Source organism: Lacerta agilis, chromosome 8, assembly GCF_009819535.1.
Source record: "Lacerta agilis isolate rLacAgi1 chromosome 8, rLacAgi1.pri, whole genome shotgun sequence".
Taxonomy (NCBI): Eukaryota; Metazoa; Chordata; class Lepidosauria; order Squamata; family Lacertidae; genus Lacerta; species Lacerta agilis.
In genome coordinates, this window is record NC_046319.1 from 56,439,825 (window position 1) to 56,455,731 (window position 15,907).

Below are 15,907 nucleotides of genomic sequence, written 5' to 3' on the forward strand. Positions count from 1 at the left end.
CTTTCCAATATGCCTTTGTAAACATAAGAAACATACACACCCCAATATATAAGATGCCCCCTCTTTTTGGGGACTCCAAATTGGGAAAATGGGGGGTGATTGCCCAGAGTTGTTGAGCTTTTTTGAGGGGGGGGGTTGCCAAAAAAATGCTCAACCGCAGGACTGCCACAGCCAATCGCACACACATCCATGAACCCACCCATTATCTGCATGGTCGCTGAAAGCAAGTGCCAATCACCCGCCCAATTGCCACAGCAGCCAATAGCCAGTGGACCTGGCCACACCCACCAATCACCCGCAAAAATGCAGCTGACAATCTCCTGCTCATGGCAGCCAACAATCGCCTGTCCCACCTCTCCACTATCTGTGTATAAGATGACCCCAAATTTTAAGCAAAATTTTTAAATAAAATAACCTTGTCTTATACACAGAAAAATATGGTACTTTTTAGAATGAAACTTGAATACATGATGTTTTGCTCTTCCTCTGTGCCACTCTGCAGAACTGCGGCGTAAACACAACCCAGCCTAAGGCCTTTCCTCCCTGTCCTTATCACTGTATGTGCATTCTCAATTTCCCCCTTTTTTCTAAGTGGCCAAGCAGTCTTTCCAAGGGCTGCAGATCAGTGGGAGAGCAACTGCTTGGCACTTATGAGGTCCCTGATTCAATCTCTAGTGGCATCTCCAACTAGAGATGGGAAAGGGCTGAGACTGTGGAGTGCTGCTTACTAGTCACCGTTGACAATAGTAAGCTAGATGGACCAATGTCTGGCTTACTATGAATGAGGCAGCTTCCTGTGTTCAAGCCAGTCGTGTGTTCCCATCATCTGCTAAGCCATTATTCACCAAAGACAGCCTCTATTCTTTTCCTTCCTCAGTTTACTCATCCTCTCAGCAACTCCTGCCACAGTCATTATCAATGCCACCTTACAGGCAGTCGTTGTACTCTTGCCTGCTCATCAACACCTTTGGGTATTTTGACCTTCATGTCTTCTACTGGTGGCTGTCAGTGACTCATGTTAAAAAAAACAACATTTAGTAACTTCCCTACGTAGGGACTGTGACAGTATTAATGGGAAACCAATGCATTCTGGATTGTTTTTTCACATGTTAGGCTGCTAGCCTCCTGACTTTCATGTCTCTTTTTCAGGGGGTACGTGGACCAGAAGGGCCACAAGGGCCTCCAGGGCCTCCTGGGAAACCTGTAAGTTTTATTCCTACTACTTGGTGTAATTTACATAGAATTGGAGGGGGAAACACTCCAATTGGAAGCAGCCCTGGCTGACAGCTAGAGAATACAATGCCCATGGTGCCATGCAAGTGTGATCCTTTATTTTAAAAAATGAGTAACTACTGTGGGAAGCACCTTTCCCTGTGCAAGCTGACCATGCACATTTATTTTCTGATCTGTTCCAGGCTGTGACCTCTATTGGTTGAATCTTTAAATCTTTTCTTCCTGTTAAAAATGAGAGGGGACAGTCCTCCTCTCGCTTTCTCGGCCTTTTTGGATACTTGATTGTTTTTATTTTCTTCTGCAGGGCCCTGTTGGGCGCATCCAAGGAGTTGAAGGCAGTGCAGATTTCTTGGTAAGGAGGGTTGCATTTGCATGCCGTGTTCCATTAAAAAAAAAGGAAAGCCACCCATCTTGTACACGGTGCTTGAAAACTAGAAGGCAAAAGATAGGAAGTGCATTTGGGATTTTGGCTTGGGTTCTTTTGTTGGCACAGATTCATTGGATGTTTGCAGAGCTTGCAGGTTCCTGTTTTGCCATTCCTTTAAGGGTGGCAGTGTGCGCAGCCATAACTAGTCCCAATCCATGATGTTCGGTATGCATGGTACATGGCACACTGAATGCAGATGCATGTTAAAGACATGAGGGCCCTGCTGAATCGCTCTAAAGGATCTAGCGCCTGCACCTTGTTTCCAGCAGTGGCTGCCAGACACATGCTTCAGGAAAGCTTATAAGCAGGGTATGGTACTCATAGCATACAGAAACTTCATGTAGCTGTCATGTCTGCTGATAGGCCTATCCACCATGAATTCGTGCTTTCTGCTTCTTCAGCCCAGTGGCCATCACCATAAAGCAAGCGTGGCTAACCTGTGGCTCTCCAGCTGTTCTTGTTGGACTCCAGTTTCTGTCCTCTCCAGCCAGTATGGCCAGTGGGCACAGATGCCGGGAGTTATAGTCCATCAACATCTGGAGAACCACAGCTTCTCCATCCTTGCTATGGGAACTTCTTTCTCACCCTCATTGCCTCTCTGCGAAAGTAAATATTCACACAGTGCATAGTTAAACCAAGAGGGTTGCCTCCACAAGTTGTATATTGATGGCCACCAACTTTAGAAGAAGACTAGACAAATGCAGGAGGATAGTGTACTAACTATGATGGCTATGTTTTATGTCACCGTCGGAGGCAGTAATACCTCTGAATACCAGTTACTGGGAATTGCAAGTGGGCAGAGTGATGCTGTGCTCAGATCCTGCATCTGGTTCATCACTGTGAAAACAGGAGACCCTCTTGGTTTGTCCTGATGTTCTCCTCTTTGCCCCTCACAAAAAACAAGGCCATGTATAAACCTATTAGTTTATCACTGTAAGGTTCCTGGAGGAGGATACTACCTGAAGATCTTGTGAAAGACCAGGTAATTTGGGCTTTAGGAGGACTAGCTTGTGTTTATCCCTAGCTGCCGAATTCCTTCTCAGTTGAGACAGACCTCTAATCTCCTCGTCCTTCCCTTTTCTCCCCACACAGTGTCCAACCAACTGCCCAGCTGGACCCAAAGGCCCTCAGGGATTACAGGGCTTGAAGGTAAAGCATTGCATGTTGTTTTGGGGTTGATAGTGGTTATGGTAACCTCAAGGAGCTGGGGAAACTTGGACAGGTGCTCTTAGATAGCTAATCAATCCACATACCCTTGAATGCTGAGGTGAATGAACCTGAATTAGCTATCAGCTTCTACTCTCACTGTCACTAACAGAAATACCAATATCCTGGCAATATGTTTGGCAGCAGGAGTTGCCAGAAGGAGGCATACAAGATGCCATCCAGATATCTTAGGGACTCCACTCTGGATTTGTGTAGGAGGTTTGGGACCAGAGTTTTCCTTTCCAGGTAGACAAGCCCCATCTGCCCCTCACTTCCCTCTACAGCATGTGCAGAAACTGCCTTGTTGACCGTTGAACCCACTATTGGTCTCGAAGCCATTTCCCAGGGTATGGCCACTGTCACATGCTAATAGCTTCTATGAGCCACAAATGAGAGCTGAGTGCAGAGTGGAGACCAAAAGGGGACAAGCTACCCCAGAAGGAGCACAAGATGTCCCCCCAAGGTACTACCCCTCCCTTAACACTTCACACACCCCAAGGCCTGAAGTAAGGAAGAGAAAACCTCTCTGTTTCTTCTCAAATTATACTGTTCTTGTTCCATTTCCTCTGTAAAGTGTTAGTGGGATTTCCCCCCCCCTCTTTGGACTCCATCTGTGTTATTTAAGTTACTTTGCTTTGCAGAGGGTTGGGTTGGGATGTGGGATACACCAGTTCAAATCCCTGCTAGAGCAGATTTATGGTGGCATAAGCTTTTGTGGAACTAGAGTATGATCATCAAATGTTTCTGTTGGAGTAGTTTCTGGGCCATGAAAGCATTTTGCCATAACAAATTTGTCAGATTTTAAGGTACTAGAAAACAGTTGCTTTTGCTTCAAGAGACTAATATACAGTAGCTACCTCCCTGCTCAAACCTTATTAAATAATACAGCCTTCACCAAACTGTCGCCCTTCAGATGTTGTTGGACTACAACTCCCATCAGTCTCAGCCAGCATGCCCAGTCATCAGACTGGATGGCACCAGGTTGGCAAAGGCTGAAATAATAGGCAAATGAGCACTGTTTGCCCATTCTGTCTCTCAAATGGTGAGCTAGGCCCACACAGAAATGGCAGTACTCCATCCTTTTTCTGTGGTGGTTACTAGGCCACAAAAGCATGGTGGCTCTCTCTGTCTCTCTCTGCTTATAATGATGGTTGCTAAGGGAACACAGTCTATGGAACACCTGTCCATTGTGGTTGCTAAGCAACATGATGGATATGGTCCTCTAGAGGCAGCTGCTAGGCACTGCTGTAGCTGTGATGCTGTGTTTTTTCTTCTCATGCAAGGATAGGGAACCTGTTGCCCTCCAGATGCTGTTGGGCTACAATTCCCCTCGGCCCAAGCCAGCATGGCTAGTGGTAAAGGATGATGGGAACTGTAGTCCAACACTAAATAGAGTGCCAAGATTCCCCTATAGTGGCATCTGATAATACCTTTTCCTGCTCTGTGAGCCTGTTGCTTCTTTAAATAAAACAATCCTGGAATGTCATTGTCTTTATTTGAGACCCATTTTTTTGAAATTTCAAAACAATTTTTCTAGCCCTTGTGTGTGGTCTTTCTTTCTTTCTTTCTTTCTTTCTTTCTTTCTTTCTTTCTTATGTCCCAAGAAACCTTGTGTTTGGAGTTGTGAAGATGTGTTTGGGATATGCTTGGACTTCTTTTTGGTATGCCTGAGAACTCTCTCTCTCTCTCTGCGCGCGCGCGTGCATTTGTGTCGTCAAATCCCATGCAACAACCACTAGCAAATCGCATCGTAATTGGTTGGAGAGGTGGCATGCTGTTTGATTACAGAGTAGGAAACTATTCATTCTATGTGAGACTCAGGCAGCCTTTAAAATGTTGGCTCTCTTTCTCTATAGGGACACAAAGGCCGTCCTGGAGCTCTGGGAGAGCCTGGCAGACAGGGCAGGCCAGTGAGTACACACTTGGTCTATCTCTTCAAAGTACCTGTATTTGATTTTAAGGAGAAGGGTGCAGCCTGTGCTTTTCACACATTAAACAACAGCAAACCCAGCCTGGCAACTAGAATTACATTCAGCTGGAACCTCTATCTAATCTGGCCCCCCCCCGTGAGGTTTATGTGTTTGTTACACACATTTGCAAAATTAAGGCTGTTCCCATCTACTCCATTTTTTTTCATGTGTAGATCCTTTAAATAAAAAACACCACATCATGTGTGAAGCAGCCCCGGGTTCTGAGATCTTCATATCTTTGTTGGCATGGTCTTGGGGATCTTCCAGGCGACCTTTTTATTGATCATTCACCCTGATTTGTTTTCACAAAGTTTGTGTAGAAATTATACTACATTGTGTCAAGTGATGGAAGCACATGAACACCAAATCTGCTTTCTTTATGATTTTAAAATTTTATAAGATTGAATCCCACCTGCAAAATAGCAACAGGGTTGCCATATTTTGAACAGCAAAAAAGAAGACACATTTGCCGACTTCTACTTTTACCTTTGAATCGCTATGACGACTCTACCCGTGAAAAAGAGGATGTGTCCTGGAAAAAGAGGACATATGGCAACCCAATGGAAACAGTTTCAGTGTTGGAAAAGAGAGAAGCAGATGAAAAGAAGATGCGGGATGAAGATTTTTTTTTTTTTAAGGCAGAAAGAAGCAAGAGAAGACATGAAAATAGCATGGCAATACCAAGGGCAAGGAGAAAGACAGACTTGTGTAGGATGATGAGGGAAGACCTAATACACCTTCTAAGCATAGAATTGAATGTAGATTTCCTAAATTCCTTTCCATTCTATCACAGAATCAAACTTACAGCTTAAAGTCCGCATTTCAAAGCTGTTTTTTTTTTGCATTTTTGTTTCACTTCTAGCTCTGACATCTTCCTGTTGTTGTTGCTATTATTATTATTATTATTATTATTATTATTATTATTATTTTATTTCATTTCATTTCATTTCATTTCTTCAGGGTCCGAAGGGTGATGTGGGCTTCTCTGGAGAACAAGGCATTCCTGGCCCTCCCGTAACGTATTTATTTATTTCTGTTTCTTAATGTTCTTGTTTTCATCTTAGATCTGTAGGGACATAACTTAAATGTTGTATTTTGTCTTTCCACAAGGTCAGTGTAATTATATTAACTATATTAATATGGACACTTTTTTTCTAGAAACAGGGATTTCTTCTTTCCCCACTGCATGTTCAGTTGTGCAAATAAGTCCATGAAAGGGTTTACTAGTGTTCACATACAACCTCACCTGGTCACCTAGAGATGTTCGTTCCTTACCACAGGAGACCAGATATGCTATTTTTTACACCGCTGTATCAGATAATATTGAGGCTTCCATACAGTTTATGAGGTTAATTAATATAACCTTCACTTTTGCTTGGTATTAGGTTAATGGTTTCTATTTTTAGTTCCTCTAATTGCTAATTGTCAAAGGGGAAAAAACGGCTGGAGAAAAATATGCTTATGATGTAGCCGTTTCAGGCTAGGCATATTGGGGGGCCGGTGAGGTGAGTGAGTGAGGAACTAAATAAGGCTTTCTTTGTTTGTTTTTAAACTTCATATTATACACATAGCACTGCTTTATTTGTTACTCACCTGTGGTGCAAGTCCATTGGACTCAATAAAATGTACTTCTGAGTAGATATGTACAGGATTGAACTGTAAATTGTATATAATGCTTTTCATGTTTGGAATGCAGTCTGCCATCCCTTGCTGCTTTCATTGCTTGCTTCTGGAAGAGCCTTTGCAGGGCACTTACAGATGAACTGTTTATTGAGCATTCATCCTGATTTGTTTGTAGCGAGGTTAGAGTACCTGCATCAACGCAGGTGCTTTCTCACATCCCTATCACTTTTCTAATCTCAGAAAGTCCGATATTTTGGGGAAACGCCTTTGTTGCGCAAGGTCTCTCGAAATCACCTACAAATGACAACCTGTAACAGATTTAATTCCACCTCAAAATAGTGACAGTTTGGGAAGGACCATAATTCTTAACAGTCAGAGCCTGATTACTCACCAGTGACCACTTTTTGACATGTGGGGTATATCATATAGGCAGACTCTAGAGTTCAAAGGCAAAGTTGGAGGTGGGTCAATTTGGGACTGTATTCTTGGCCAATCCATCTTAGTTTATCACATTACCATTGAAGCATTCTGCTCTCAGGGTCTACAAAGAGCGCACTTTTCCACCGAACTCATTAGTTGAAAGCTCTTCTGCTTTGATGATAAGAAGGAATTAACAGGACGAAATTCTTTGTTGAAGTCGGGTGGAAACTTTGTCTTTGCTTGAGTAAATGTTATGGCCCTTTCACTTAATATAATCATTAAACTAATGTCTTGACTCCTGTATGGGGTTGTGGGCAGGAAATATCAGCATTAGGTGATAATCAGTGAATCAGACAGAAAAGGTGGCGAGGAAACTGGTGATTAATCTTTACGGATAATGACTTCCCACGCTTCATCCATGGATGGATATTTTTCAAGATGACAGATGGGGTGGGGGGTTGGAACAGCTTTAGCTGTGAGATGTGACCTCACCCAGAAGTAAGGTAATTAATCCAGGCTTGGTTTCCTTTTCTTTCCAGGGTCCTCAAGGTATCAGAGGATATCCTGGAATGGCAGGCCCCAAAGGAGAGATTGTAGGTACACTAGGCAGAAGGGAAATGGTGAATGCGCTGATGACGTCACAACTCAGCCGGACACCATTTGGGGGGTTTGCTTTTGTCATTGGAGCACAAAGAGTTTGCTATGACTCTTAATGTCTGCTTTTTTCCACTCTGTGTTTGCGTAGGGCCCTCAAGGGTATAAAGGCATGATTGGAACCATTGGAGCTGCAGGGCCACCGGTAACTCATTTATTCTTCGTTTTTTTGTTTGTTTTTCTGGTTAACCCTACAGATTCACTATGGTCCCATGTTTGAGCCCTTTGACCAGTGGCGTGCAGTGAAATTTTTCGTAGGGGAACAGTTAGAGCCAGAGGCGCCAGCTTGCAAAGGATGTCCTGACGTCGCACGTGTTAGCATTGTGCCTCCCTCTTCAAGCCGGACAGAAGCATCCCAGGCTTTGGGAAGGAAGCAGCAGGCCTCTGACAGGATGTTGGAGCCTTGCTGCCTTCTTCCCAAAGCCAGATGGGCTTTGGGAAGGTGGAGGAAGGGCTCTTGGATCCTGTCGGAGCATCAAGCCTCCCTCCTTAAGCTGGGCCCAAGCTTCCCAGACTTTGGGAAGGAGGTGCCAAGCTTTGATACTTCAATACTCTAATTTAGGGGACTAGCCTAGTTCTCCATGTCCACTGACTGCACGCTGTACTGCCTTTGACAGCATGGATGGAAACTGGATTGTGGGTGGGGAAGTCTCTTCCTTGGTTTTTGCTAGAGGGGTTTTCTTAGAGTATAATCTGAGTAGATGTCCTAGGAGCTGGACATCAAAGGATATCAGTTCCCTGACACCACACAGCTTCTCCTGGGCCACAGGGCTTGGCTGTTTACCCATGTTCCACTGTGCGCCACATGCTAAAAGGAACTCGTAGGAGTTACCGGCCCTGAAAGAAGCATTCATAAAAGATGCTAAAAACAACATTTTGCCCTGCTCTCTTTTGAACTAGCGAACATGGTTAATACAGCATGTAATGCAGCCGTTTCTTAAACTGAAATAGCGGCTCCCTCAAGGGTTTCAATAAATCATTGCATTTATGGTGTACATTTCAAATTTTCAAAGTGTGTGCTGTACATGAGTTCAGCTAACCTTCTGCTTCACATTCAGAGGCGGAGCTAGCTGCTCTGGCACCTGGAGCAGTGCGCATGCTGTGCACCTGGAGGCAGAGCTAGTGCCCCAGGGGGCGCCACCCCTGGCAAGCATCACGGCAAAGTCACCCCTCCTCGGGGATGACACCCGGGACGGGCTGCACCCACCACACCCCCTTCCTGCACCAGTGTTCACATTTTGTGTTTGGTCTATTGTTAACAAATTAATTTCTTTTCTAGGGGGGTATCCATGTTAAGTCTTTTTCAGAATCTTGTAACATCACAAAGATGGTCAAATGGGGCTAATTGCAGCATTTCCTGTTGCTGTCTTTTGGGTGCTTTAACAGTTGCTGGGAGTTCTTTTTGTGTGTGTTCTTTTATTGGATATATATTTAATTGCTTTGTGTTACACACACATAGATATATGCCTCTTGGATTGCTTTGACAGAAAAATGAGGAAGAAATAATGAACTGTACGGCCTGATGCTGGTTATTTTGTATTATTTGTATTTGCATATCTTAGATGTTGGGAAAGAAGTATTGGGCCTTAAAATAACAGTGGCGTGCCTAAGAAGGTTTGTGATTGAGGGTTTTTTGTTTATTTCTTTTAAACCAGGAACTCCTTGGTTTGGAGCTGTCACACTTACTGCTCAATCAGACTCATTACCAGTGGGGCTTACTCTCAATTTAGCTAGCAAAGGGATTACAGGATTAGCCACTCCTCCCCCACTCTCAAAAGATGCAAGTTGTCTATCAATCAGAAGCTCTTCCCAGCTATCTGGCTCTCCATAAACAATTTGAATCAGGCTTCAGGGACTTTAGAAGGATCCATGTTGGTGTCCATGTTCTCTGAAAAGGATTATTAGAGTGCTTCCAGGTAGTTGGGCATGTTGTGGGATCAGTGCAGTGTCACCCAAGTTCATTGGCATTAAAAAGGCCAGCCCATATCCCTGCTCCTCTTTAATTTGGTTTTTTTTAAAAAATAAAAAACAACAACCTCTGTTGCCTCTGACCTGTTTGTGATATCTCAGTAAACTGCCAGCAATATTAATGTCGTGTTAATTTTAAGAAGGCTTGAAAATGTTCATTTTCATTTTCTATTTTAACCATAAAATATTTCTTGTAGGGTGAAGAAGGACCCAGGGGGCCACCAGGACAGGCTGGCGAGAAGGGAGACCTTGTGAGTAAAACATTTCACTGCAGCATTAAGCTGAATCACCAGGAGATAAGCAGTTTCATGATAAGGGTGTTCCTTTGACCTTTTTTTTGATTTCTTGATAAATCCACCCCACCCCACCCTATCCCAGGGGCTCAAGGGCATGTGACAACTTCCACCTCAATTTCATTAATTTATTTCATTGATTTTAGATAGTTCAATTATATATCTCATCCTTCTTTTAAGGCACTCAGGGCAGCAGAGCATATATTTTCCCCCCTACCCCCTTTATCCTCTCAAGAACCCTGCGAGGTAGGCTAGGCTGGTGGATCCATGCCAGTTTTATGGCTGAAAGGGAATTTGAATTTGGCTCTTCTAGATGTGAAAACCAGGGCAAGGGCTGTCACTCAGTGGCAGAACATCTCTTTGCATACAGAAGGTCCCAGGCTCTATGCCCAATGGCATCTCTAGGTAGGACTGCTGCCAGTCATGGGAGACAGTGCTGAGCTGGATGGACCAAGGGTCTGACTTCCCATGTTCCCAATAGCACTGGAAATTCACTCGGAACTGGGCCTCTTAGAGACGGCAGGGCATGTCCAATTAGAATTAGTTCTGTAATCTGCTCCCCATCTACATCTGAAATTGCTTTTTGAAACTCTCCCAAGAACCTGAAGGGAAGAGCTTTCTGACCTATGCTTCCCTCCCCCCAACTGCGTTGTTTGAACAATACCGCTCCTTCCCTCTTTATTTCACCGGGCCAGCAAAAACCTCAGCTCCCTCCAGGTTCCACTGGCTCATTAACCCAGCCATCATCAAGACGAAGATGCATGTCGACTTGCCTTCAGTACAAACGGGATTAGTGGGATTCCAGCCTCCCTGCTGTAGCTGAAGAGGGGGAAGTTGGAGTCGAAACGTGTATCATGAACCTTGCTTTTGAAATTTATCCAACTACTCTCCTCCTCTCTCTCTCTCTCTCTCACGCACACACACACACTCCCTGGGGCCAGGCTAAGACATTTTGCTGCCTGAGGTGAAAAACAAAATGGCACCCTCCTCCCGGTCCAGATTCTAAAGCTGATGGGACTGTCAGTTTGGGGCTGGCCCATCCATGAGGCAAGGTGAAGCAACTGCCTCAGACAGCAGGAGCAGCAGATCTGGCCTCCCAGGAATGCACTGTCCGCTGCCGCTGCCATGGTGGTGATGAAAGCTGCGGCACGCTCTTTGAAGGCTGGATTTGCCTTCTCCACAGCAGTCCCCCCGCCACCTCTGCAACAGCTCCTCGGTGAATAAGAGGCACTGCTGGTCTCTTTCCACCCCTAGTGTAATGGCGGGAGCAGCCCTCCGCAGACACATGGGCTCTGCACCCACCCAGTGGAATTCAGATTTGTGTGCCCCCCCCATGGCCTTTGATTCCCATTTCAATCGTTGGGTAAGGGTGATTTGATTCCTCCCGTTCTTCCTTCTTCCCAGGTAGTGGGAGGGGCACCATTTTGTGGTTTGCTTCAGGTGCCAAAACATCATGGGCTGGCTATGGCCAGTTGAACCTTAGGCCACACCAGCACCATGCATTTAAGGCACTATTACGATAGGTTCTTTAAAAAAAAATAATTGGTTGGCTTTTAGTTCCACTTAGCTAATTGGTAGCATCGGTTCACAGCTATGCTTTCGATTTCCGGTACAATGTGCAGTTACTTGACAATCGAAACCCCAGCGGAATTTAATGCCACAGGAACTCCCTTCTTGCAGTCAAAAGCCATCTATTGATTTTCTACACATTAAATGTCTTGTTAAAGTTTGGCGGGTCAGTTGGTGGAATCTATAAGCAGTGCAGAAACCACAGCCCAGAAGCTCATTCAGATTTTTGTGGTTGTCATTTCCTTGGTATATTAACAATGGGTCTTTCTGGGGGGGTTTACTTTTTTAGGGTGCTCGTGGTTTCAGGGGCCCTCAAGGAGGAATGGGGCCGAAAGGGGGACAGGTAAGCATCTCCTTTTTTCTGACCTCCATCTTGGAGTCCAATGGTATTTGGGAGAGAAAGATGAAAGTAAGATTCCTTGATTTCCTGCTTGGGGTAAATCAGCTTCCAAACTGACTGAAAACATGTAAACATCCAGAAACACTATTACATTTTTCTTCTTTCCCCTTTGCTGTAGGGTCTTCCTGGGATCGATGGCAAAGATGGCACTCCAGGTATTCCTGGGGTGAAGGTAAGAAGATGCCCTCAAATGATGTAATTGACTCTTCGTTCTGTATGCATTTTCTTTCGTTTCTTTTTATTGTTCTGTCACAATTGTAACTTGTTTGTCTTGATGAGCTGTACACAATCTTTAATAATAAAAAATATTATTAAAAAGAAAAGTGTAAAGCAGACTCAGTTGAGCATGGAGCACTTGCTCCTCTGTTCTCTAGAGCATGGGGCCAACTCCAAACCCACATTTTGAAAAACTCAGCTATCTACCCTCCATCCGTAGCCTCCCCTGTAGTGAAAAAGTAATGATTAATTAAAGGAACAGATACATTTTACCGCCTTTTAATGGCACCTGGGGCCATAGATAGCACCAAAGAATGGGTGAGGGCAGTGCCAGATTTACGTATAAGCTAAACAAGCTATAGCTCAGGGCCCCACTCTCTTACCCCGCCAAAAAAAATTTAAAGGAATAAAACCCTGGATGTACATTTCTAAAATATAGGATAAAAAACAAATAAAATAAAACATACATACATACAGCAACAGTGTTTTGTTTTGTTTTGTTTTGTTTTGGCTCTTATGATGTAAGTAATGGGCCCTGCCTGCTAGCCTGCTCCCTAAAATATCACATATTTTGTTATGTGCAAATGGTTTTAGATACCTATTAGGTCCATAAACAGCTATATCTATCAAGTCTGTCTGTCTGTCTGTCTCTGTCTCTGTCTGTCTGTCTGTCTGTCTCTCTCTCTCTCTCTCTCCTTTCAGAAAGCTAATGTATGGACCAAAGTCCTCCCTTCGCAAACAACCAAGCACATGTGAAACCTCCCCTGCATATTTTTTCAGGTGCCACCACTACACAAGGCCTGCTCCCAGTCTCACTCCTGTTTGGCGACCATGTCATGTCTGAAAGGGCCTGTGCTACTTCTTCCCTTTCCCATTTGTAGCAGTTGCTAAGCAATATAGAGCCCATGTTGTCCTTTTAGTTGTTAGGCCTCACAGGTGCCCAGACATCACTTGTGTTTGCTCAGCAATTCCCAAAATTACAACCCCTGCAGGTATTTTTTGTATACTAGGCCACAGAGGGGCTGGGGATGCTGTAACAGTATTACTATATTATCCCCCCCTCCCGTAATTGTGCCCTAAGTGGTTCATACACCAGAACAACAACAACAACAACAACAACAACAACAACAACAACACATATTAGTACAACCAAGAGTCTAATACCAATTTGGTTCATATGTCATGGGTTGTATCCAAATAAGTTCTACTCAAGAGTAGGCCCATTGAACTTAATGGGCCTAAGTTACTTGCATCCATTAATTTCAATAGGTCGTTTCTGGGTAGGACTAACATTGGAAGCACCCTGCTTAATAATCTAAATGAACTGTTCATTTTGCTAACACTAACCTTATAACATTTTAAAATATCATAAATTATTGGCATTACCCATAATTAAAACACAATATTATGTATGAATTATATAATGATAAATGATAAACATTTGTGTAGTGCTTTCAAATGTTCAAAGTACTTTACATGTATTATCTAGCTGTAGCCCTTATAACAACCCTGCAAGTTTATTCAGTATTACTGTTAAACTATTATTATTACTATCAGTACTATTACTATTACTATTATATTCTAGTTATAGAATATATCACCATATTCTAGACTGGAGGGACTGAGGCTGAGAATTGCTGGGCTGAGGCCACTTAGCAAGTTCAGGCAGGAGGAAAATTCAAACTGGGAGCCTCTTAATATTTGGCTCAGTCTTCAGATTGCAAAGAGATCTTGGTGTGACCTTTGCTTGATGTTAGGTCCCTGTGAGATCCCATGAGTCTCCTTTTTGTACAAGCAATAAGATGGTGTTTCCTTCTGTGAGCCTGGAGCTGTGTTCCTACAGCTATTGAAGTTTTATTTATTTTTTAAAGACAAAATTTTAAGCGCTGCAACTGTGCCCCATCTTGCTGTTTCTCAATATTTGCTTCGTTCTTTCCCGCCTTCCATTAATGGCTATTCTTCTGTCTTGTAGGGAAGTGCAGGGCAACCAGGTCTTCCGGGGCCTCCAGGCCACCGAGGCTTAGCTGTAAGTATTATTTCAGATCATTTTATCATATCACCTGAAGGTAGTTTGGCAAGCTTCCTAGTTTAGAATCAGCCCAGTCAATTTATCCATTGGTGAAAAACTGCCACCCCTGTATTTCATTTAAAACAAACAAACAAAATCTTCTCGCCTGTGTAATCGTAAAGCTCTTATTGAATATGTGTTGGTAACAGTGAAGATTGTGATTCGAACTAGAAAATTGGATATTACTGAGTGGTTTGGGAAATCTTTAGCTGAAATGGACAGGTTAACTGGATAATGTGGCTGCAAATGGGAGTTGGGAATTCTCAGGAACTGCTGCCAGGAGTGGGGAACCCTTGACTCACCAGATGTTGCTGAACTAACTACAACTCCCATCAGCCTCAACAAGCATGGCCAATGGCCAGGGATGATGGAAGTTGTAGTTCAGCAACAAATGGGTTACTAAAGGTTCCCCACACCTATGCTAGATATTTGAGCAATAGCTGTAAAGGTCCTCAATTAGGGGAACATATATTTTATGTCCAATAACATATGATTTTAATTTTAAAAAAAATAAAAATAAAACATAAACAAAAACCATAAGCGTACCATAGATTCATAGAACTGTAGAGTTGGAAGGGACCTTGAAGATCAACTAGTCCAAACCCCTGCAATGCAGGATTATGCCACAGTCCCAAACGAGGATCAAACTTGCAACCTTGGCATTATCAGCACCACACTTTAACCACTCTGTCCAGGCTACCACATGCTGGCAGAACTCTGCTTATAAAAATGATCCACGTGGCTTATCTAGCTGAGTGACCACATCCACCAACAATCTGTGGTAATGCATTATCTAGTTTCTCTCAGAAGGAATTTCTCTCTAGATCTGGACCGAGAAACCACCCCTCCCCAAGCCTAACAAGACAATCAATTCTGGTATAATAAATATGAAATTATAATACAATAATTAATTTGGGGTTGCTGGGTTGTTGTTTTTTGTTCATTGCAGGGCTTGCCAGGAACACCTGGAACCAAAGGTGGCCCAGGGCAGAAGGTGAGTGCCTTGACTTAATAATATCATCTGCTCCTCTTTCCTTTTAAACCAGCCTTCCCCTGGCTGGGGCTGATGGGAGATGTAGTCCAGAACCTCTGGAGGGCGACAGTTTCAGGAAGGCTGTTATAAACCATATACAGATGGCCATCATAGGCACTTTGATGGATCAAGGAACCACCAAATGCTTGGAATTATGTCTTTTGGTGTTTTAAACAGGGTGAACCAGGGGGTCGTGGCCTGGCAGGCTCATCGGGGGCACCTGGGAAAATGGTAAGTAAAAAGGGATCTCTGTCCCCCATTATATTTTGTCCCTTAACTTTAAAACATAGACACTCAGAGCTCTGCAATACGTCCCAGTCTCTGAGGTTTCCTTGCTTATCCAGTAGGCCTTTGCTTCCTGCCCCTTTTCTCATAATTTCTTGTTAATTCATTTTATGTATTCTCTCTCTCTCTCCCCCCCCCCTCACGCACACACCATAGCTGTCAACCTTTCCCTTTTTTGTGGGAAATTCCCTTATTATAGCATTGGGAAACAGCAGGGAGGGTTGACAGCTCTCTCTCTCTCTCTCTCTCTCTCTCTCTCTCTCTCTCTCTCACACACACACACACACACACACACAGACTCTTACTTCACTTCTGCTGTTTGTAGAACCTCATTTTCTCTTCTGCGGGCTGTTTTTTTTGGGGCAGTGAGAGAAATTGCAGTCTACTTGGACTCACAAGCACTTTCTATTACATTAATGCTGCTTCTGCTATAAATAATGTATATGTAAATGACAGCTCTATGTTGGTTGGTTTCTGTTAACTGCCTTGGTTATATCCCATGGAAATATTCAGCATTTATAAATGAAGTTGGGCTCCTGTTA

The 15,907-nt window shown here is 43.7% G+C and overlaps 1 protein-coding gene across 1 annotated transcript in view; it reads left to right on the top strand.

Moving 5' to 3' along the window:
- The window catches only part of COL9A2 (collagen type IX alpha 2 chain), a 47,638-nt gene that overhangs the window by 15,998 nt on the left and 15,733 nt on the right, over positions 1 to 15,907 (top strand). Inside the window, exons 9-21 of the mRNA XM_033157664.1 lie at positions 1,150 to 1,203; positions 1,538 to 1,585; positions 2,753 to 2,809; positions 4,723 to 4,776; positions 5,797 to 5,850; positions 7,419 to 7,472; positions 7,625 to 7,678; positions 9,699 to 9,752; positions 11,653 to 11,706; positions 11,882 to 11,935; positions 13,952 to 14,005; positions 14,997 to 15,041; positions 15,258 to 15,311. Coding sequence (XP_033013555.1) covers positions 1,150 to 1,203; positions 1,538 to 1,585; positions 2,753 to 2,809; positions 4,723 to 4,776; positions 5,797 to 5,850; positions 7,419 to 7,472; positions 7,625 to 7,678; positions 9,699 to 9,752; positions 11,653 to 11,706; positions 11,882 to 11,935; positions 13,952 to 14,005; positions 14,997 to 15,041; positions 15,258 to 15,311 — 690 coding nt within the window. The remainder of the gene's footprint in view (positions 1 to 1,149; positions 1,204 to 1,537; positions 1,586 to 2,752; positions 2,810 to 4,722; positions 4,777 to 5,796; positions 5,851 to 7,418; positions 7,473 to 7,624; positions 7,679 to 9,698; positions 9,753 to 11,652; positions 11,707 to 11,881; positions 11,936 to 13,951; positions 14,006 to 14,996; positions 15,042 to 15,257; positions 15,312 to 15,907) is intronic.